General features: G+C 35.5%; 1 protein-coding gene across 1 annotated transcript; it reads left to right on the top strand.

Moving 5' to 3' along the window:
- Positions 1-126: 126 nt before the first annotated feature.
- LOC140151327 (E3 ubiquitin-protein ligase KCMF1-like) lies at positions 127-16693 on the top strand. The gene is made up of 7 exons (XM_072173635.1): positions 127-363; positions 7418-7585; positions 8133-8272; positions 9651-9751; positions 11164-11327; positions 13332-13671; positions 14506-16693. Exons 1-7 carry the CDS (start codon positions 348-350, stop codon positions 14771-14773), a joined length of 1197 nt encoding a protein of 398 aa, XP_072029736.1. The 5' UTR covers positions 127-347; the 3' UTR covers positions 14774-16693.
- The last annotated feature ends 9038 nt before the right edge of the window (positions 16694-25731 follow it).

Consider the following 25731-nt stretch of genomic DNA (forward strand, 5'->3'; position numbering starts at 1 on the left):
CATTTGTATCTCAATTATTCCACACATATTATACACTTGAGGGGTTTAATTTAGATCAAGTACTCATTTTAATACTTGTCTTAGAAGAAATGTGCATTTTTTTCTTTAGGGTTTTCCATAAAACAAATAAATCTCTTTCCAGCAAGAGAGCTATGACGTCACTCTTCGCCAATCACTTGCACATTCAGCAAATGCAATACGGAGATCCTAGAACATCCGGAAGACATTAAAATACAGCAATTGTTTTGTGTTATTCATTAAATGAAGAAACACACATGGGACATTAAAATTTTCTGTGTTTGTATTTCACGATAATAGCTGAATTTGGCTTAAGAAAGCCGCTTAGGATGTCCCGACATGAAGGTGAGTTTGATTGTTGTCTGCATAATGTACTACTGCTATGCTATGCAATGGGTTGGCTATGCAGTCTACGATGTACAGTGCAGTGACTATGTGGTTTCGGTGCCGAAACTAGTTCGCCGGCTGCCATGTTTTTGCACAATTCGTATTCGTGTTGCACTACTGTTGGTCTTACTTAATTAATTACTAGCGACAGTTTAATGGTACCGGTATAAACTAGTCTATTTTCAACTGACTGTCAAACTGAATTACATTTCGTTTTTTAGAACATGTCATGACTCATGGACATGGTCATATCATATGTCGCGAATTGTTACATCAAATAACATGAATAAGGTATACGGTACTTACAGATATTTTTATTTTTTGTGTTCAGACATCAATCTAAGACTAAAGTTGGAAGTACTAAAACCTATTGCCTGAAGTAAGGCATAATTTTATTGCTAATATGCCGTCTTCTTTTAAATTAGGAAAAAACCCAGTTCATTTGGATGAAAAATAAAAAAGTTCGACCTTATGTTCAAGTAGTCAAGGGTGGACTCGATGGGGGAGCAGTTGGTGGAGAGCAGCCGTAGAGTTTACACACAAATTGGTCAAACTAAATGATGCCTTTTTAAAGAGTCATATCTGGAAAAGTTTAACTCTTGTTGTCACTTCTGCATTACATGTTAAGAATGTTTTTCTTGTTATTTTGCATTATATTGAAAGACTGAAAATATGCTGATAGGACTATAGCTAAAATAATATACAAATATTTACTGCTCATGAGGGATCTGGTGGAATCTATTGTCCCCGAGGTGAACTGGAGACCGTGAGCCTACTATTTTCCCGAGACCGCCAGGTCGAGGGAAAAAAGTAGGCTCACAGTCTCCAGTTCACCGAGGGGACCAATAGATTCCACCAGATCCCAATTTAAGCAGTAAATATTTTTTATATCCTTCATTAATATACCGTAATTCTTTGTTCATTGATTGGTTAAAATAAATGTAGGCTAGGCCTAGTCAAAGCTAGGCTGGCCTTGCTTTGTTTTGATTGAATGCGCGTAGGCCTACATGCATGCATGCACAAAGCACGCATACAGTTGAGTGGCTAAAGCTTACCGTGAAAGTTGTAAATCTCTACAATACCGCAGTGAAACGAGTAACCATGTTCTCTGTTATTTTACCATGAAAATTAAGATACCGTACTGATACTGATGTAACTCAGATTTATGCCATGAAACCGCCATATTTTAGCTGCACTTCTGTGCTGCTTGTGTGCTTCGCAAGACAACATGACTTACTACACATTAATACCCCGGAACCGCTACTGATAACCCGCGTATGTGGCGAGTTGCACCGATCACTAGGAACTGCGGCGGCTATGCGGTCATCTGGCGCTCAGAGGAGATAGTAAAACTATTTCCGGGAGATAGTACTTTGAATAGTACCCGTTCCCTCATCGACCGGCTTTTTGATTGCTTTGCAAAATAGTAAAACTATTTTTGGTCACATGATACACGTTTAACCAATTAATGAACGAGAATATATTAATGAAGGATATAATAGTTTCTCGATCATGAGAGTATGAATGTAGGCCTACTGTGTGCACTGCGTAATGTCGCAAGTTTAGTGGAATGACACAATAGCGCGATCGATTGTGTACGCACAGGAAATGCAGCGCTTACCCAAAGCGTGTGTGGTACGCCGACGCAATTGTCATTGCATGCCTATTGAGCTCCCATGATCAAGAATTTATTATTTTAGCTATAGTAATAGTATTTGGATCGCAGTTTAGAATTCACAGTACTTGAGGATTTTACCACTAACTAGGATAGCATAAATCCAGTGTGGTAAAAATTTTTTGAGGTTTCTGATTGTTCCTATGAAACACATTTTCAGGACACAATTTTCTCAGAACTCCTGACATTTGTTTACCGGGTAGGGCCTACTTCAGAGAAGATTTATAAGCATTCCCATGATACTACTCATACTCGGCAGTGGGGTTTGACCCCCACCCTTTTTATTTTACCCCCACCCTTTTTACTGAGGCACCCTTTATACTGAAAATTCCTGACCCCCACGCTTTTAACTGAGGCACCCTTTATACTGAAAATTCCTGACCCCACCACTTTTTGTATGGACTTGATGAAGTCACACGCAATTCGAAGTAAATCAAGTATGCCGAATTCTGCACCTATTTCACATGTGCAAGTCCGATGTTTTTTTCTCCATGAAGTTGATACATTATGTGAACAATGCAAATTTTATGTGAAAAGCTACTACTGTACTGTACAATAAACATTTTAATGTATAACTGTACTTGGCGTCCAAATGTTGTTCTTGTCATGAACTGATTCGTATCTCGCGTGCGCTGTATTCAGTGACTTATATCCAACCCTTCTTCGCTCAATCAATTAAATATGCATGATTAATGACGTCACTCATACGTACGATCGATGTAAAGAATTAACTACCACACATCGTAACACGTCATGGAAAAATCGGACATTTGCATATCACGGAAGGGCTTCCGGGGAGGATATTGCGCTGGTCTGGACTCGCGTAAACAGGCACTGCCTGCATCAAATGGAAACCTTGCGCAGGTTTGGCGATTTTTCTTGGAATTATGATTGTTTTAACATTCAATAAAAATATACTTTAAGCTGAAACAAGCCCACGCTTTTTATTTCATTCCCACGCTTTATACTATTCCACGCTTTTTACCCAAAAAGTTTAAACCTCCACGCTTTTACCAATTTTCAGAATTTCGAACCGGCACGCATTAAAAAGCGTGGACTGCCGAGTATGCTACTGAAACATCCGGTACTTGAGAACCAGATTAGTGATCACGAAGTTTCACGCTATTCTTCACTGTTGATTCCCGTTCCAGTGTCGCGATTTTCAAACACTCAAAACGTGTCCAAAACTTGGGTCGATAAGCGTTTTGAGATGATCCCTGAAAAGAACATATCGGTATCCTGTTCAAATGAGATCTTTTTTTAAACTATCGACCCACATTTGAATGACGAATAAAAGTCCGAAAGTACAAGAAATCGATACACTAAAAGTAAAAATTCCAATTGAATGAACACAGCTTCCAATAGCTGTACGTACGCGATGCAACCGCGATCGTATGGATACAATAATAAAAATACTGACCAATCATGAGTGAGTCGGCAAGTTTGGATTCACTTCCACGTTTACACACACGCGGGCGTTCATCACAAAGTGTACGCAGAGAATCATCACGCTGTTGACAGCCGTGTTTGATTCAATTGAAATTTCTAGTAGACTGGTTCTCAAGTACCCGGATGTTTCACTAGTATTATGGGATCGCCTATCTTCTCTGGGGGTACTTGTTCTCTTTTTCTGCATCGGCCGATCTCCGATCCTTTTTGTTTTTGATCGGCCGATCAGATTCAAATTTCCGATTCATTATTTAGGTGATTTAGTAATCACGGCTGTGAAACTGTGTTCAAAACACCACATGCACACACATACAAAATGCATGCAATTTGTTTGCTGTTCACAGAAGTGCAACACATTTAGCTTTATTAACTGGTGTGTACCTGCACATGTGCATGCAAATTTTCAGAGTGGATAAGATGAAAGATGTATTCAGAAGAAATAGCATACATTCCAATTTCGTTTTGAGATGCACAAAAATTGAAAAATAAAATTTTAAATGTTCCACTACCACTAGTATTATACGGTATGTAAACACATAGATCTTCGTCAGTCCATATCAAATTGGGCATTTCCAAACAAAAGTGGACATGTCCCCGACATGACTCAAAAAATTAAATTGCCTCATTTCTTTTAATTTTCATACTATTCTAAACAGATGTAAACTTTTTTAACATTTTTGTTTTAAAAAAATTGTTTTTCCGGAGAATGTATTTTTTAAAGTTGAAAGATCCTTTTCAACTAAGATATTTCCCAAGTGGTCCTAATTTATTAAACATGGGCACTTTTCTTTTAAATTTGACACATTTTAATGAAATATGGTCTTCAAGAAATATCCATCACATTTAAAATTTAAAAAAAAAGACAATTTAAAATGGAATGATGCTGATTGTAAAAAAAAAAATACAGCTTATTGTGCTGGGAAGATTTACATGTACTGTGTGAATAATAATCCAAACCTTGACATGTGCTCTACATATAAATTTATACATGTAAACATGATACATGGCCGTGCGTTTTGAGCTGAGCCCACAAATAGGTGGTATTGTTTCATGTGTGCAACAAACATGGAAATTGACAAGGGTGTATAATTTTAAATTCATGTGCTACATAGTCAAATTTGGTACCAAATTGAAGGGAATATATATGTCAGCTACTTAAAAGTCACAAAAATGCCTGTTGTTATCTTGTTTTTGAGTAATTGCTAAGTAATTAACCCCAAATAGCCATTTTTGGCACGGTGGTAGATGAGGGGGAGCAGGATGAGGGGGAGCAGGAAATATGGGAACATTATAAGAGTAAGCTATAGATCACAATACCCAAGAAATATTATTTTATTGAATCATTGAGTTATTCTTAATTATAAACCAAGGTTGAAGACTTTTTATTCTTAATTGGTACTTAATTTAATTAATTAATTAAATTTAATTAATCATGGAAGCAATGCCATTGAAATTCTAAAAGTTGGCAAGATCGTGCTGGAAAATATGGAGTGAAATTATTGTGTCCACTACAAATTTAATATGCTCTGAGTAGAATTAAATAAAGTGCAGGCCAGTAAACATGTATAAAAATGTAGGCTTAATTACAAGATCAAACCTATAGTTTTAACGAGAAAATTGGGGGGGTTGCAGAAGCGTCCAGCCAGACCGATGAAGGTCCAAATCGGTATTTTATCATATGGCATCAGATGAGGGTTTTTTATGGCTACAAATGAATCCTCACTAACTAGATTTGTATTTAATCTAGAGGTAGTGTAGGAGATTGGGGTTAGTTGGAACACTGGGTAAGTTGAAACATTGTATTTTTTTCTGACACAAAAAATTAATTTGGTAAAATACTGGCACCTAGTAATAGGTATTAGTAAGGGTCATCCACCAAATTAGCAACAGCACTGATGCCCCACCAGTGTTGGCTTGGGAAAGGAATATCTGTTTTTGACTTGCTGACTAATTTTTATACCCCTCAGAAAAGATGTGTTATCTCCATGTTGTTTGAAGATTCAGGGGATTATTTTTTGAGTATCATAAGCACTAGTAGTAAGTCCCAGAATAATGTTAAATAAAAGTTTTATTGTATTTCTTATTTTGTGTAATGAACTTTGAAATGTAAAAATAGGCATCGGGGTTAGTTGAAACTTTTGAGGTGGGGTTAGTTGAAACGTGAAAATCGCATAGAAAAATATGGTTAAAAATTTGACTAAATTTAAAATTTGTAACATGTTTACCATTTCTTCAATATTGCTTTAATATGGTTAAAAGCAATAATACAAGCAAAAAGTGCACACAGAAAGTACATTTTATAATATTTTAGGCTTCTCATATTTTTGTCCATGGTGACACTCGTCACCTTGTGTCCAAAGTATTGACCAGCGCTCCCACATATTTATTTATTAATTTTTCACACTGATTGTATGTTAAAGGGTGCCTTCAAGGGAAGTATAACCCTAACAACACAATAATAATTATTTTGAAATTTTTACAAGCCATGTTTCAACTAACCCCACCCTATGTTTCAACTTACCCCAGGGGTGGGATTAGTTGAAACACTTTTTTTCAAATTTTCAAATTGGATTATATGAATAATCATAAGCAGGTCCAATAAAATTTAAGGCTGTATTTGTAGCATGTATGTATATGTTTATATTGATATGGTAAGTGTTTCTTGAATGTAATCGGTTTGCGTTAAAAAGACGATTTTGTGAAAAATGTTTCAACTAACCCCAATCTCCCCCTATCTATAAGACTATAAATGCATCAGAATCAGCCAAAGAGTCCGTTCAACACTGTCATAGCCTCCACTGTAAAAGGAAAGTCCTTTAAAAAGAGAAACATGCGATTTGTTTTCACATTGAGAGAGTAATTTTCATATACACTGATTACACTCTTGGCAACAGCATTGTCAGTTCTCTCACATTCACCTTTCCATCACACCCTGCTGATTCAAGAGAATGGATTCTTGTATATTTATCCATTTGTTGTCTTTTAACATCTTTCTCAACATAAAAAAACCTGCGAACCCTGGACATTGGGGTATAATTTCATCCAATTTTTATGTTCTTCTTTTATTTAATTAATTTATTTATTTATAATCTATTAAGATGAGTCTAAACTGCATTTGTCAGTAAGTTGTTTTTGTGTTTTAGCTTTAAGGTTGTAAATATTGTTTAAATTCATGAAACTGTCCCAAACTATGTTTGCAAAGTTAATTTAGATATATTGCAAATATTTTGTTGGTTGGCTGGTATTTAAGCCATGATACGATACCCACCAGCACTTCTTATTTATTTATTAGTGTCTCTTATATTTGCAAATAAGTAGTTTGAATGTTTATAAAGGTTAAAGCAAATGTACTCTTCAACTTTTGAGATTATAGTGTGTGTATCAAAAATCGCTGGAAATTTGCAACTCAAATTTTATCTGAAAAAATGATCGCACAAAATTATTTTACCAAACATAACACCTATCAAGTTATATATCATTGGAAAGGTCTAACTGAGGAGAATTGAAAAATGCAGGTTAAATTTCAATAGGGTGCATGGTTGTTTATTTACTGTAAATTTTAAAATATAACATTTTTTCTATTTTTTTCAACATATTTTGATCTCTTAACTCTTTATGACTACACCCTATGTATTTTTTAATTGTATTTTTGAACTCCTGAGACAATTTCCTGTTGAAAAATGTATACTTTTATGGGTGTAGGATGTCAAACATTAATAATATACTTCATTGAACCGAAAACGGCGCGATTTTTGGAAAAACAGTCGGTGAAACAGAAATGGGCCCACCTCAAAACGCATGGCCACATGTACATCCTCAACTTGAGCTTCTAGTCTACTTTGTGAACATTACTAACTGATTCATGTTTGATTTGACTTTTGAATACAGGTGTTAGTTGTGACTCGTGTCTAAAGGGCAATTTTCGGGGTCGCCGGTACAAGTGTCTTATTTGCTATGACTACGACCTTTGTGCAAACTGTTATGAAAATGGTGCTACGACCACTAGACACACAGCAGAGCATCCAATGCAATGTATATTAACTCGATCAGATTTTGGTAAGTATCAACTTGGGGGCTGTGCCCCAGGGAGGGTGACATTTCCAAACATGCCAAAAATTGCTTCCCATACAAGTTTGTGCCAAATTATGGTTGACCCCCATAGTCACTCAATAGATAGTTTCAGCTAACAGGGGACTGCTTGCATCCAACTTTGCAGCAGATATCTTTTTGAGCATATTAAGGTTTAACTCATGTGTGGTATTCTCAGTTCATTCAGTTTATAGCAAAACTGAAACACATTATGTTTTGCAGTTGTCTCTAAGTAGTTCAATTCAAACTTACTTAATTCCATATATTCATCATGCCATTTTTGTTTGTATCACCTACTACTTATTTTTGCTTTGTTTTTTGTTAGACAAAGGTTACATGGTATGAATAACATTTCCCAAATTCTGTTCTTGTAAATCTCAAGTCCAACCTTCTGCACTAGTCCTTGATACTGTAAATAACATATAAAACATGACAGTTGATCCGCCCTTGGCTTTTTGTTTCTAAATAACATATTGCATCATGAATAACCTCTATGATTTTTCTTCACTAACAGAATTATATTATGGCAATGAGGCAATTACACTAGAGCAGGCTCAGTCATTTACTTGTCCATATTGTGGCAAGATGGGGCTAACAGAGACTACGTTACAAGAACATGTCACATCAGAACATTCAGATTCATCTGCAGAAGTGGTAAGTAGCATCTTGCAATCAAAATTTAGTTGCATTCCATTTTGAAGTAACATACAAGTACTTTTTTTAAAATTTTTTGATTCCCCTAGAAGAGATAAATACTAAACAGTAATTATTTTAAACTTGTATACATGCTCGCTAGTAGATACATAGTGCACTGACTGTATTGATATCTTATTATAACCTTCAAGCAGGGGTGAATCATGACCGTACCGCCAAAGTGAGGGTTGGTTTCAAAAATCAAGGTCATCATAATGACTGCTATAGCTAAAATAATAGTTTCTCGATCATGAGAGTATGAATGTACTGCGTGGTGTGTGCACTGCGTATATGTCACAAGTTTAGTGGAATGACACAATAGCTTGATCGATTGTGCACACACAGGAAATGCAGCGCTACCCAAAGCGTGTGTGGTAGGCGTTGTACGCCGACGCAATTGTCATTGCATGCCTATTGAGTTCTCTTGATCGAGAAACTATTCTTTTATAGCTAAAATAATAGTTTCTCGATCGTAAGAGTTTGAATGTACTGCGTGCACTGCGTATAGAACGATTGATTGTGCACACACAGGAAATGCAGCGCTACCCAAAGCGTGTGTGGTAGGCGTTGTACGCCGACGCAATTCTCGCTATTCACAATAAAGGCGCCGCCAGCGGTTTGCGATGTAATCGTGATGTATCATGGGAAAAGGTCGACATCCAAGTCCGCATAATACGAATATTACCATGCTATTACATAGGAACACGTGACAATATTTTTAGTTTGTCAATATAACGGTATTACATAAATCGATAGAGAAAAAATTAATTGTGCACATTTCAAATCACATTATTAAGTATTTCATTTCATTTCATTTCATTTTATTCGCCAGAAAAACATTATAAAATACATATATTGCACATTTATAAGTACTACATCAAAAACAATTAGATATTTAAAAAGATTAAATATGAGCCCCTTGAATAAGTACATCAGGACTGTTAGGCGACATACCAATGAAAAACCGCTTCACAAGTACAACAATTCACTCCCTCTCCAGGCGTCCCACCCCCGATCGGAGGACCCCCTCAGCAACACGCCGAACCAGCAACACCCCCATCCCCTCAGCGCACAGCTCCCCACAGCCGCCAGCCACACACATGACCTAGTGGTCATGTCCCCTCATAAACAAGTCCGCCATGACAGATCACGCTTCACATCAAAACCAAAGCATCGAATGGATGCTAACGCCAATAACGGTGATGAAGGGACACACTCACCAAATCCTGCATATGACCAACCACCGCAAAGTCCGGTATCGATTCGCGTGTAATAATTGTTATAATTAACATAATAATTTGTTATAATTAACATTGCATTTTTTGTGTTTTATTTGCAGGTATGTCCAGTTTGTGCAGCATCGCCTGGTGGTGACCCAAATCATGTTACAGATGATTTCTCAGCTCATTTAACACTAGAACATAGATCTCCAAGAGACCTCATATCCTTTTATTTGCTTCAAGTTTGATACCACTTAGAGTGTCATGTTGCCTTCCACTTCAGAGTGTTGGCAGAGTAATCTTGTATGAAAGGCAAGCAACTCTTATTAAAGCCTTAATGTACGATCTTGTTAATATTTTTAGATTTTTCTTTTTTTCTTCTAAAATGATAATATGCAATCATGAAAGTTCCCAATACATTTGGACACAAAAAACATTGGGAATTTGCAAAGAAACAATATCATAAACTTCACCTCTATCACTCGAAACATCTCGCACTATTTGGATTTATAGGACAGCGAGTGCAGCCTCAGAGTTAGTCTCCCTCTGGCGGCCAGTTTGGTTACGCTCCTCCACATGTGGAGGGGCGTAACTAACTAATTTTGTAGGAGACTACGGTTCTTGATCGTGGCGACATAAAGTCATAATCTAAAAAAATTATGACTTTATGTCGGACCAACAGAAAATTGTCCCGTTTTACTACAAATAGGATGAATTTGAAAGTTAGCTCATAGATTTAAGTTGGAACATTTGTAAGTATTACAAATATGCCAAAAAATCGGTTTTGAAAAAAATAAAGGTAAATTCTGAAAAAAGATCGTACATTATGACTTTAAGGGGTACTACACCCCTGCCCAATTTTGTGCCTATTTTTTGCATTTTTCTCAAAAATTTTAGCGTATTGGTGACAAGTAAGATGTGTATATTATAGGGGCAAGGACTACAACTTCTGCACTGGAAATTTTATTTCAATACAGACAACAGTTGTGGAGTTACAGTCAAAAATGAGGGAAAACCAATATTTGATCAATAAATCAATAACTACTTGCCTCGAGTTGCTGAATTTTCAGTGCAGTAGTTGTAGTCCTTGCCCCTATAATATACATATCTTATTTGTCACCAATGCGCTATAATTTTTGAGAAAAATGCAAAAATAGGCACAAAATTGGCCAGGGGTGTAGTACCCCCTTAAGAACAATGCTCTTACTTAAATCCAAATACCAAATGCATGTATCATTAGGCAAACAAAAACAATTGTTCTATTGGAGTAACCCACCCTACCTTAAAATTGGCCCTACCCTAGACTTTTAAAAAAAAGGCACAAAAAACTGCTATATATATCCGGTGCTCCTCTCCAAAAGGAAATGCAACTAACACAGAAAATGTTAGAAAATTAAAGAATCTGACCGTCATACCCTATTATGCAATGTTACTCCAATAGAACAATATATTTTATTTTGGTCTTAGTGTGATCAAGACAGGCAATCTGAAATGAAATTGATGGCAAGAGAAAGAGTGAGAAGAATAGAGAAGAGAGGGGAGTGAGATTGGGTAGGAAAATGAGTAGGAAGTTGCAATTTTTAAACTTTTATCAAGTCTTGAATGTGTGTCATCCTTAATTCACATTTCTCACGATGAAGCAGGTAATGTTAGGCATTTGCGGCGAATGTTCCATCCTGGTAGAGGCCTTGGGCAGCGAACAAGGAGAACCAACATGCATTTTACAAGTAGTGGGCTATCATCAGCCCAGAGTTCCAGCTCCCCTAGTAGTAGAGAAACTATGGACCCTATAGCAGGTAAGTATTCAGTTTGTGGTTAGTTTTTCAGCCTGTACTGTTTACAGTGTTAACAATAACAGTGATGTGTTTGACCGTGCACATCTTTGTCATGCAGGATTCGATTTACTTTGAAAAACTGCATAGCAATTTTTAGCAAAAACTTTATTTAGGTGATGTTCTTAGCATAATGTTTACATTGTAAAATATTGCTATTCAAGCTGAAATTTGTGTAGCAGGTTGTCCAAAATGGGGAGCATTTTGCTCTGCTACACCAGGTAAATTGAATGCTGTTTTCATGTTAAGCAAAGAAAAATCAAACACAATGTCTTCTGGGTTCTTTTTAAAGCATTTGGAAAGCATTCATTTTGCAGCATAAATTGAACAACAGACTTTCTCAGTTATATTCAGATAATACATTAAATGTTATCAAACTTGCCAAATGTCTTTGTCTTATATGTGAAGCGATCAAGAAAATCAGTTGAACTCGGAAATATTAAATTTTCAGTTTCTTACAGTATAATAAAAAGCATTAACAAAGCTGCATTTTGAAGAAAACCCCATTGAAATTGAACAACCAGTTCCAAAGGTATGAGTAGGCATGTCCACTAAAAATTGAAGTAATTTGAAATTGATTCAGACTTTTCTTGTTGGCTGGGAATTGATGAAAGAAACATTTTGGCGTTTAAATAATTTTAATCGGACGTTTCATTCCAGAGATATGGCCTTTCGAGTGTCACGCTTTTATATAGGACTGCTAGAACATGTTAAAAAGTTTAAGTCCAAAATGGAATACTAACAGAAAGTACAATTTTAAGGTGCTTTTTCTTAATGTATTTATTAACTAGCGTTATCTGGAACATTGTATTTGCTTATAACCACATGAAATAAGATCATCCTGAAAATTTAAAGCGATTTTGTTGACATACAACAAAAAAAATAAGACCTCAAAACCCATGGTTTGTTTGGTGGAACCTCAAATATGATCACAGATGGCTGCCATGGAAAATATCCCCATAGAGGAGCTGAACAATAAGTGCCTTTTTTCAAATGAATAGCGGCAGTCTTAAACATTGTTCAATCTTTTAATGTCAGCACATTTTATCTTCAAAAATGATTATATTCCATCATGATATAAGTTTGGTAACATTAATCACTACCAATTTTGGGGAAATTTGCTCCAACTCAAAGGTTATCTTTACTACATTGAGCAATATACTGTGTGTGCATGGACGCCATGATGTAGCATATCTAAAATGGACATGGTGGTCAGGACTGAATAATTTGAGATGGGTTTCGGCAGGTTTAAACATTCTTTAATTTCTTAACATCCTGTACATTTTGTCTTCAAAAATAGTTACATTTTATGACTGTGAGTTTGCTTGTCTGAATCACTCCAAATTCGGAGATAATTGCGTTTGAACATCTGATGCACGGAATGGTGTCACTTCAACCGGTTGTAGTTCTCACCTCATTAAATTTTTCTTTAAAAAAAGTTGATCTCTTCATGAAGGAAGGTCCTCTCTATTTACTGAACAATCAGGAAAAAGTTTGGTTAATGTTTTCTGGTGGAATCAGGAATTTCTTGAAATGCCCTGATATAGGCCTACATTTGGATCAAAACAAGTATGTACGCCATTTAACAGGCCTGGGATTTCTTGTATCGATCAGTTTCTCCATAGACAATACGTGTGTGAGTGCACGCACACAGTAAATGAAAAATCGTTCTAGTGGCAACTGTATTGACAGTGGGCATCCCTAGTATGAGCAATTAAAGAGTTTCAAAAACAACAAAACAAAAGGAAATATTTCCTTTGCTATATCTCAAAATCAATATTTCCGAGTTACGACTGATTCTGCTTGATCGCATCTCATATGGTGATCCTTGTGAGTTTTGTGCATGCTTCTTTTTGCTTCAAATGTATTGTTATTTTACATTTTCTGCAACTATAATGTGTGTATCCTTTTACGTTATCATCAGTGTACTACAGAGTTGTATTTGACCTTTTTTCATTCTCTTCACAGAACTTCTATCACAGCTGTCTGGAGCCAGACGTTCAGCCGGCCACTCTTCCACCGCATCTCAACTTCAGCAGCTACAGATAATGCAGTTACAGCTAGAACGCCAACAGCAGCAGCAGCAGCAAGGCCAGCAGGGCACTGCTAGGCAACAAGTAGAAAGGCTACCCGTCCCACGCCGTCAGGGAGTGGCAGCTGCAGCGGCGGCAGCAGCAGCGGCAGCATCTAGCAACAGTAATCCTAGCCATTCAGCAGCAGCGGCAGCAGCAGCAGCAGCCAGTGGTTTAGTAGAAGGCGCTATGCTAACTAGCTCATCACAAAAAGATTCACAGTATCTTTTATCTAGGTGAGTAAATACTGGGAAATAAATATATTAGGGGATAACCTGGATGGACACACCTGTCAATTTGGAAGATGGCATCTTTTAATGAAATTCCAAAGTCAACAAAATCTAGTGATGTAGCTATGGGTTGTGGCACCCAGGGCAAGGATACATAATACTTTCTGCCAACATACATATTTGTAACAATATTAATCCTTTGATATGACCAAATTTGGTTCATTTTCATGCAAACAGATAAAAGGGAAGAAGCAAATCACAAATTTCACCAACATAGTATATCAGTACACACACAATTTGGAATTGGTTAACCCAAAAAAGGGCAAGTTCCCCACCTTGCCCCCCTAGCTACACCACTGACAAAATCTTTATAAATTTGAGCTTATATATGTTATTTTTGCACTTCAGACAATGTAATTTGTTCAAAGATATGACTTATTAATATCAAAAGCTAACTCAAAAAATCAGTTTCAGAGAACTTGCTTGTGGTTGACAACTTTTACATCATTTGTTCATCAGTCAATTTTAAATGGGCATTTCATCCCCCCACTTTTCTATGAAATTACAGCACAGAGGCCAATGGGGCCTATGTAATACATATAATCATGCATAACTCGCTAACACAAAATCAAAATCAACTGAAATTTTGGGAATAAGCTCATTTCATGAATATCTATTGAAACGCACCATAAAAGAGAATGCTAGAATCACAAAATACTACTCCTTTAATGAAAAAGATTTATTTGTTAGATATGTTTGCCAACTGTAGCCACTAGGTATACCATTCATGTACAGACTTTCTATCATCAAAGTGTTTTGTTCTTGCATTTTTTTCTACAGGATAAATGAGCCCTCATTGACGGAGGCTGAACAGCAAGATTCGGAAGTAGAAAATGCAGATAGAAGTTTCTTTCTGCAGGACTTAATCCTTTCCACATTAAATGACTCGGATAGGGAGTCAAATAGTTCTCTTGAATTGGATGATGATCCCTTTGGAATTGGCGAAAGAAGAGGTCGAAGGTCAGATTTGAAGTCGGAGTCATCAAAAGAAGTTTTACTACACTCACTAGAATCATTAAATTTAAAAGATAAGGAGGGGCCTGCATAGCACAAGCTTAACTTCATCACAAATTATTATCCGTAATGTAAGATAGAAATCATAAAACATTTGTTTCAGAAGCAACTGCTTTAAAAGATATTTACAGAGAATGCATTTATACCCAGTACACAGTTAGTCTCATAATGCAATCATTGTTCAATGTAGGCCTCAATATCATCAAATTGCTTGTTTGTCCTTTACTAGGTGAACACACACAAAAAACGTGATTTAAATATAATTTCTGACTGTCACAAATTATGAATTGCACCTGTCTCACAATACACTGCTGCTGCTTAGTAATGAATATTGCCTTATAGGCAGGTCTGAGGTTCACACTGTATGATGCTCTGTCCTCTGCTATTTGCTTCAGTTTTCACATTTAGTATGGCCTTTCAATCCATTAAGCACCTTTTCCTGCAGTGCTTTAATATTTAGATGGGAACAAAAGTGGCTTGTGTGTTACCACCCAGTGCCAATGGGTTATACACAAAAATGTTAATATGAAAATTGTTCTGTAGTGACAAGTTGGTATTTTGGATTTCTGAGAGACAGCATGTTTATTTCCCAAGTACTGACATTCATAAGGCAAATAACAGCAAATTTCTTTTTTCTACAACATACTAAGAAGACAATAAATATGTACGCAGACCTTAGGACAATGTTCATGTACATGTTCAGAATATTACTGGTGAGAATCCCATTGCATAAGTAACTGGCATAACATTATCCTTTGCCTATTTGTTAAACATTAAACATGTATCCCATTCAAGCAGTCATTGATGGCAGTGGAGGTAGCAACATTTTCTTTTTAATTATGGAGATATAGAGTAGTTGATTTTGATATCTGTATTTAATTTTCTGGTGTAGTACATTGTGAAATTGAATTTGAATGCAAGTGCAGGTGGCATGAGTTACTTAATCTAAAGCATATAGTAGCAAATTGAACATGTATTTCCACATGGTATTCAACTAATTGGTGCAGAGAATCTGAGCAAATGATCTTGCAAATATTTGTCATATATTTGACATTTGCCGAAGTCACTGTTTGATTCTCTTCTTGACCCCTTGCACAGTGTTGCCATTTTACTACCAAAATGAGGTTCTGCCTGCAAGTGCATGTGCAAAAAGTTTTGTTTTTTGCACTCTGCTATCAATGCACCAGAAGGCTTTTGCAAAGCGTACACATTATTAAAGCATACATAAGAAAGACACACACTTTGTAGGTAGAACCTCATTTTGAGATGATCATTCAAAGGGTCAATACCAGACATTCTTGGCACATTTCAAATTAGTGAGAATCTGTTCATTTTTGGTGAGAAATGAATCATACTCATATGAAGTATTAAAATTTAATTCTTAGGGATATTATAATCACATGCCTTTGGCTTTTGCTAATGCTCAATTGATACACATGATACAACTTCACTTTACGCGGCCAATCCCAATGTGGTGCCAGTATTGCATGACCTGGCCCATTTTCATATTTGGGTACTTGCATATATGCTGCACCAACAAAAATTGTGGGGACAATTGTGACATATTGGGAATTTTTGAAACAAATATCAGTGAATGACAAACAAGATATTTAATGGCCACCCAGTAATAATAATGATTTTTTTTTTGCATGCCCAAATAATTTGGATCACCCTATACAAGTATTGTGAACATAAATTGCTACCTATGGTTTTACTTGTTAAAAAATATGAAAATGGTGTGTCAGCTTAAATGGTGAATGAAATGAAAAAAAAAATCAAATTATTTGCACTGTACCCAATTTAGCTTAGGGAACAAACCAAAAGATCAACGACGTCCTATAAAGGTAACTGGTTTTATTTAGGGGGAGGGGTAAAAATACTCGATTACGTCTGAAAAAATGTGTCATTATTATTATTATGTCAAAATTTTCAAAATTTTATTACGTTTCTGGCAGGGAGGAGAATTCGGCTGAAAGCGAAACCAGTTACGTTTAAAGGGCGTCATCGATCTTTTGGTTTGTTCCCTTAAGATACGTTATCAACTTGGTCAACAAGTTATTCTCACCATAAAGTCAATATACTATTTTAGTCATTTCTGGAATCCTGTGCAAAGAAACCCAAAATATGTTGTGACATAGTTTCAGTTTCATTGCCAAGGATTTCAGCAATTTTAAATGACGAGTTAAGGAGGATATAGGGATTAAGTGTGTGTTTTAATTTTAATTCAACCATTCATATTATACTCCCACACATTGTGTTATTGGTATTTGCAACTCAACATACGTGATTGAGGATTTTGTCATACCAAAACAATTAAATGATTTCCATTAAAAAGTTATGATTAATTATCACAAGGTGTTAACTTGTTCCCTCTTGGCTGATTCGTTGACAAGTCAATAACAAAGATATTTTATGAACACAATCAGATATGTCGTCTCTTAATTTTTTGGAATCTGAATTGGCTTTAATAGAATATGTGTAGGTATCAATGTTTGTTTTTCAGTAGTTTATCAATTTTGACATTGAATCCCATAAATCAGAATGACATATTTCTGACACCTGCCTCATTTACTTGCAATAGGACACATTTATTTACATGGACACTTCATGTCATTGTAATTGTTGCATTACATTATTCTCGTAAAGGAGCTCAGGCCCACAATTGTGCTTCATATACAAATGTAGAGGGTTCTTATGGTTACATAATTAGGTGGACAACTTGATCAGGATTAATATAATACAATCCTGAAACTTGTGAACCCACTATTTTGCCTTGAATGTAAAATAGATTAAATTGCAAATGAATGCCAAATATATTTAAATATGTAGTGGGAGATTTGCTTGGAATACATGCTTTTATATATGTGACGATCAAGTCCAAGCGGTGTTTTGTTTCATCAAATTGAACTAAAATGTTTATAGAAATGAAATTAGAACTTCTGTGAAAAGACCATGAAGATGAGTACATAGAGCATGATAAAGATGAAATAAGAAGTTGTGGTGCATGGCATTTTTAAATGTTATTATTTTAATCTGGATCTTGCCACCTTGTTTTACATTCATCAATGTGGTTAATGCATTGTTGGTAATATGATTGAAGCAGATGAGCCCCAATGTCACTAAACTTGCTTTTGAGGTATGATGAGAAGACTTAGTCCATTATTATTTCCAACAGTATGAAAATAGTTTTTATCTCAAATAAAGTTTTCATGAAGTGATTATTGTATTGTAAGATGTAAATTGGGTGAAGTAATTCAAAGTTTTGTAAAAGATTTGAATTTACTTTGCTCAATATACATGCTTTATATTATGACAATTGTTGGTACCAGTCAGATTTCAGAATCTCAATGTGTACCAATTAATCTTTTGATACAGATGGTATTGCTTGATTAAATCATTTCTTGTTAATAGTAATGAAATACCTTCAATTTGTCTTGACAAAAACTGTCAGTTTACCATTCTAAGAAAAATAAATAAATGAGAGGTACATTATATGTAAATGACATGCTTCAATACTCCCTTGTGAGGCATGACTGGTAAGAGATGGCATTATAAAACACAGTCTTGGTATTTTCTTGATTGCTGAGTGCATTGTGCGGTCTATACATACAGCAATAACAGAAGTATTAATTAAATTTACATCAATTCTGTAGTGCATTGTATGAGCTTGATTTGCATCTTTTTGTATCAAAATTACTGTGTATTAGTTGTGAAGCTTCTCAGCATCAGTATCATACTGGCAGTTGCATAAATCAAGAACTGGTAGGGATTGTGTAAATGCTACTGGTGATTCAGTTGTTGCTATCCGCTCACTGGTTTGAGTCACTCCCAAGTTCACTTGAGTAGGGATATATTTCATGCTGTGCATGATAGCAACTTCTGATGTTGGTAAATATCTTTCCTGAGCAACTGGATTTAGATATACGCAAAAATGCTACCCAACATTTTGGTAGCAAGTGCTTCTTATAATACTACAGTAAGGAGGGGATATGCATGGTAATATTGGAGACAGCAAGTCTGTTTTAGCAGATTCAAATTAAAGAATTTTAACCCAATGCAAAGACTAGAGTTAACAGCAAGAGAGAAATGTCAACATGTGTGATTTTTATAGGTTAGGGATAACATGATATTTGCACCCCACAAAATGTCCTTACTCATATAAAGCTACAATCCTACCTAATATAGACATGTTTTTTTCTCTCTCTTTCCTCTCTCTATTTGTTTCAAAATGATTACCCTGTCAGTGACATTTTATTCACATGAATTTATTTTGGTAAAATTACACTGCCATTATTATGCTCCAAGTTGGTTTTACATTCACAGCAATTGGTTAAAATAATGTTTCCAATGTGGATTATCTTGAACTTGGAAAACAAACTTTATTACAAGAAAGAAATAATATGTCATTGTACCCATTAAAGCACTGAATATTACAATGTAAAACAAAAGCTGGGTAGTCGAGGCCGTCACAGTGAGATATAAATCACAAGAAGACTTCAGTCAACAAGGTGTGACTACAAGAATTTATTCTCCACTGTTTACATCTATTCAAGTATAGATTATATGTACAGAGTTACCTATACTTTGAAGTATAAAAATGCTTGTGAATATAAAATGAGAGAATAAAGTACTATAATGTAAAGTGCAATTAGCTCAATTGTGTCATATTGTCTGAGTATATTCCGTAATAGATTGATCTTTTATTGATATCTTAGTCTTCTTTATTATGAGAATGATCATATCAAGCCGTCAACCAGTATTTGTAGACTTGCTTCTGTACGTACCACAATTGCTCTGTCTCCAATCAACTCCAATCCCCTTAAGAATGTCCAACAGTTCACCCAGCTCACCTGTCAAAAGCTTTCTCAAAGTCTACAAAGTAAACACATACTTTATTGCCATGTTCCAAATTAACAAGCACGGAGCACATGATTCCCAACAAAAGAGTAATTTTAATTACTTCTTTGCAGGGGATCATGAAAGCCCCTGAGCCAGTGTCAAAAGTAATAGCAGAACATGTTGCCACAACGGACGTTCTATCCGGGGGCTTGGAAACAATCAGCATTGAAAGTGAGAGGAGTGACAACTACGTGTGTCGGTCGGTGTTCATTTGCATGCATGGAATAACTTCGCATACAGTAATTAACCTCCGCCCAAAATCATCATCTTCCATCCAGTCTTTCCCCGGGTCTTTCCCATGGGAATTTGATCCAAAATCATCAAGGTGATATACTACGGTTGCTGAATGATTCAAAATCGTCGGTTGCACATCCTGATACTTTTGAACCTATTGGTCAGGCAAGTTTTCATGATATTCCAAGAAACAAATGCACTTGCTTTTTTGGATGAGGTATCGTATTCGTTCCAATAACCGCCCATGCCCCTATAGCGCCCACCCAGCGACTTTGCAACAAACACAATATTCTGCCTGGAGCTGGATTTTTGTTGAAGAATCCGATTCTGTCCGTTACTTCTAGCCTTGTGTCTCCCAGATCTGGTTAGGTTAGCAGGATTAACACTTATACAAGCTGTATCAAATTGTTTGGTACACATCAGTTTCCAGTGATTATGGACAAGTCTGCTACAGCAAAATACAAAAAATGAATCAATGTTAAGGGCTGGGGTATGAACGTTTGGACAGTATTTATTTTGGGACATTAGAGCACATCAGACATATCGAATTGCATTCTGAATACGAAGAATGTCATTCTGATATCAAATAATTTTGATTTTTGAAATTCGCAATTTAATACATATTTTATTGCAAATCATTAAAAATTGATATTTTTGATATTTAACAGTACTTGAAGTAAACTTTATAAATCTGATGATTTATACTTAAAGTGTATGTAGGTGGGATGAAAAGCCGACGATCAATTGAAAATTTTGACCTTTCGTATTGAAGATATGGATTTTTTTCCCAAAACACCAAAAAAAAATTAGGTCTTTTTGGGAAAAAATCCATATCTTCAATATGAAAGGTCAAAATTTTCAATTGACCGTCGGCTTTTCCTCCCTACTACACACACTTTAAGAATATATCATTACATTTATATAATTTACTTCGACGACTGTTAATTATCAAAAATTTGAAAAATATCAAATTTTTATTATTTGTCATAAAATTTGTTTTATATTGTGATTTTCAAAAATTGAAAATTATTTGATATCAGAAAGACATGCTTCGTATTCAGAATGCATTCGATAGGTCTGAGGTGCTCTCATGTCCCACAAAAAATACTGTCGAAACGCAATAAACGCTCATTTTAGATCCCTTAAGAGAGGTTATAAAACTATAAATTATGGCCTTCAAGAGTTTCCAATGTTGTATTTCGAAAAGGCCGGCTTGTCAATTAAACATCAATACTGACAGGTACCAATCATTTTGATACAGCCTGTATGTGTGACGTTTTTTTTAGTGGTATAAGAAGACAGTTCTGGATGCGCGTATCTTATGCAACGCGGAACTACATACAAGCTACTACACCAGATTTCACTGAAGGCATTTCGGATTTTAGTGCGTTATGCAGCACATACACGTTCAAATTGATTGATCAATATCAAATACCCTAGATACAAGAGCGGATACAAAATCTACCATTGTGCACTGTACACACGAAAATTAGTGTACAATGGTAAATTTTGTATCCACACTTGCCTCTAAGGTCCCCAATATTGATCAATAAAATTGATCGTGTATGGGCCGCATTAGTAATCGTGTCCCTGCAGGCCTGCAATCATTTACCAAGGGTCTTTTCAGTTTCTGTTTCCGTATTCGTTTCCGTTTTCGTATGTCATTGTTATTCTAAAGTGTAAGAAGCTGCCTAGCGAAATAAATTTTCAATTGCAATTAGTTCCAAACTTTTGTAACCATGGTAATGCAAGAAATTGCTAAAAATGGTGAAAATGGGTCCATTTTTCACTAAACTTGATTATTTCTTGGACAATCAAGTTAGCCTCTGACCATTCGAAAAAAAGGTCAGCATTAAAGCACTGAGTGGAAAATCGTTTTGAAAGGCACAGACATGCGCTGAGGTCCTGCATCGGTTCGATTCCCATCATTGGTTACGTGCTTGCTCATTTTAATAATAGGTCGACTCTTAGCCGGACTCCCGTAATGGCTTTCCAAACGGCCCTATCCAGCATACAATGTTTGATGTCAGGTCCTGTTAGTCACACAACATTCTTGAGCTTTGAACAAAAAGATAGTAGTATAAAGTTCATTGATATCATCCAGACGAGTAGTTTTAAGATTGGCAAACAAAGGCCCAGTATGTGCTCGAAAATCAACATTGGTGATAAATCTGATTGCACGTTTCTGAAGTCTAAAGAGAGCGTTTAGGCGTGAAGACGTAGCTCTACCCCAAGCAATATTTGCTTCGGGCAACTTTGCTTGAGATGTATGAAAGATGATCAACCCATGATAGTTTAACATCGATGATGATACCCAAGAATTTTGTGTGACTAACAGGACCTGACATCAAACATTGTATGCTGGATAGGGCCGTTTGGAGAGCCATTACGGGCTAAGAGTCGACCTATTATTAAAATGAGCAAGCACGTAAGCAATGATGGGAATCGAACCGATGCAGGACCTCACCGCATGTTTGCGTCTTTCAAAGCGATATTTCCACTCAGTGCTTTAATATAATACTGACCGTTTTTTTCTCCGAATGGTCAGAGGCAAACTTGATTGTCCATGAAATAATCAAGTTTAGTGAAAGGCACAAGCATGGATGCATTCATTGCATATTTGTAATCAAATGATTTGCGCATGGTAGTGTTTTTTTCGTTGGTTATTGATCAGTTTGCCCGGGCATTTTGCACGCTGCTGTGTTTTCTTTCATAAATTATGTTGGACGGCCTTACAGTTAGATACATTTTGCTAGTGTACGTGATATTTCCAAATATGGTAACCGGAGATATTTGACTGATATGTTCTTCTTGGTTCTTGTTTGACAAGGTACGTTATACTTTCCATGCGATACACTTCCAGTACTATATATATATATATATATAACTTAGTTTTATATTAACCTATAAGTAATGATATACTACATAGCGACTTTTAACGTGCATCTGTTTCACATATGGGGCTTGTTAGAGTCATTTTGGTCAGAGATACGTTGACGTGTTTGCAACAACAACAACAACAACAACACCAACAACAATAACAAGTTTTTCGAAATAGTTTACCTGGTACAAGTATACCATTAAACATCTATTACAAGATATGATACCCTACTATACAGTATGTTAACTTTGAACATATTTTAACATATCGGTTATATTTGGTAAAGTGCAATGAAATTTTGATCAACGCCACTTTTTAACGTTATCATCTAACAATACTCGCTTTTATTCATTTTAAATTCAAGAGTTTTTCTGCATGTGTTTATTTGTGTTTCAGTTAGAATGTTGGCAATATAATTAGAGCCTTTGTCTGAATAGTCAAGTCACCTGAACGTGTTGATTAAATCATAGACCATACTGTATGGTCTATGATTAAATATTGTGTTTGATTTGTTTGATTTAATCAGTTTGACTTCAATGCACGAGTGTAATATAACAAAATCATTTTTTCCAAGAGAGAAATATAACCAAATAAAGATCAATAAGGTGACAGGCAGTGAGCTTGTTAAAATTGACGCAAAAGAGTGATTTGCTTGTTTCTACAATCATAAATATTGGCGTGTTTGTTTTTGGCTTTTTTAGATGAAGACTACTTCTGCCGAAGGGTGTGGTCGCAGCATTGGTGTCTGGTACCTAAGGTAACTTTATAACTAGTATTATTCTATTCGGCCTTACCGATTTAGCGCCATTTACAGCGTAAATACAAGAGTGATTGGCCAATTGAATAGTGTCATCATCACATCGGCACCTCATTCGCCAAACAAACTGCGTAACATCGCGTGATCCAGGCGTGGCTTATAGTTCTTTTTATTTTTACGCGATAATCAGGTCGGGCAGTGAGAAAGGACCTTGCCGAATAGTATAGTTCATAGTTAGTTATTCGTGTATTTTTCACTTTGTCACTTGCACTCTTCTCGCCTGTTTTTTTTAAAACAACTTTCACTTTAAATTGTAGTGTCGTATTTTGAAACTATTATTGTAACAATGATAAGTCTGATTATTTGCTTCCAAACGTGGATATGATAATAAGACATACATAATTGTATAATAATTTATAATTGTCATAACGTTATTTGTTTGTTTGCTTGTTTATTTACGTAGTATGGAGAAACCGTTGATATTTCCAATGATCCTGGGAATATGTATGCAGCTTATGGTCTGTTTTACTTTCGCCGATACCCAAGATAGTAAGTTGTGACAGCGTTTGCTTCACCGATTAAAATAAATAAATATGGTTTACATATTTACATGAATAAATAAATGACTAGACAATTAAGAAGTAATTATTCATGTAACGAATGATTATCTCGAATGATGTACTCCAGGAACATGGACTACTTAGTACTTATTAGCTGAAATATGTTATTAGCTTTAAATCATTTCATCATTATCATGTCATATAACACAAAATATTTATAAGCAATATTTTTAAAAGCCCAAGACTCATCATATTCATAAGGAGCAATGGAGGACACAGTTGCACGTATATAAACTGCTCACTGGAATGACCAGATCCTTTGTAATAAGGGCAACTGTAAGCTACTGTAACCCGTTGGTTCAAATAGCTTATTCTTGAAATCAGAAGTTAAGATCTTTTATAACTTATGTATCAAAGTTATGTAATCAATAGTGTCAAACGCTTTCGACAAGTCTAAGAATATCTCAATTATGTTGTCGACCGAATTTCTAACTTTATCAGTAAATTTCAAGATAGGTAGAATGTTTAGATCTAAAACCAAATTGTATCTCATTTCAATCTTAATACATCTGTTGAATACAAGTCTTCTTTGAAAAACATGGCAAACCAGATTACCAGAAATGGGTCCATAGGAAGCTATAGGAGAAGACTTCTGGATTTTCCTACTTATAAATAGGATATGCTTTCAATAATAGAATGCTATGCAATGGAATTTTTCTGCAATCCCTTTAAGGGATCTAGAATGAGCGTTTATGGTGTTTCGACAGTATTTTTTGTGGGACATGAGAGCACCTCAGACGTATCGAATTGCATTCTGAATACGAAGCATGTCTTTCTGATATCAAATAATTTTCATTTTTTGAAATTCACGATATAATACAAATTTTATGACAAATTATTAAAATTTGATATTTTTCAAATTTTTGATATATAACAGTCCTCGAAATAAATTTTTATAAATCTAATGATATATTCTTAAAGTGTATGTAGCTGGGAGGAAAAGCCGACGATCAATTGAAAATGTTGACCTTTTATATTGAAGATATGGATTTTTTCCCCAAAAGACCTATTTTTTTTAGTGTTTTGGGGCAAAAAATCCATATCTTCAATACGAAAGGTCAAAATTTTCAATTGATCGTCGGCTTTTCATCCCACCTACATACACTTTAGGTATAAATCATCAGATTTATAAAGTTTACTTCAAGTACGGTTAAATATCAAAAATATCAATTTTTAATGATTTGCCATAAAATGTGTATTGCATTGCGAATTTCAAAAATCAAAATTATTTGATATCAGAAGGACATTCTTCGTATTCAGAATGCAATTCGATATGTCTGATGTGCTCTAATGTCCCACAATAAATACTGTCCAAACGTTCATACCCCACCCTTAACTTACCGTAATTATGACTCATTAAGATGCCATTGTCCATTATAACTTTTGGTTTCAATCAGTGTCGTGTAAAACAATGTTTCTTATAAATATGACTGATTGGTTTGTAGATACCCATCAGATATCCATAGATGTAAACCAAACCGTACACTTGACGTCTCCTAATTATCCTGATTCTTACCCTCATGACTATGACAATACATGGACAATAACAAACGTCAAGAGAAATGTTCCCGATGTACAACTATTTCCACAAATTGTTCTGC

Source organism: Amphiura filiformis, chromosome 1, assembly GCF_039555335.1.
Source record: "Amphiura filiformis chromosome 1, Afil_fr2py, whole genome shotgun sequence".
NCBI lineage: Eukaryota > Metazoa > Echinodermata > Ophiuroidea > Amphilepidida > Amphiuridae > Amphiura > Amphiura filiformis.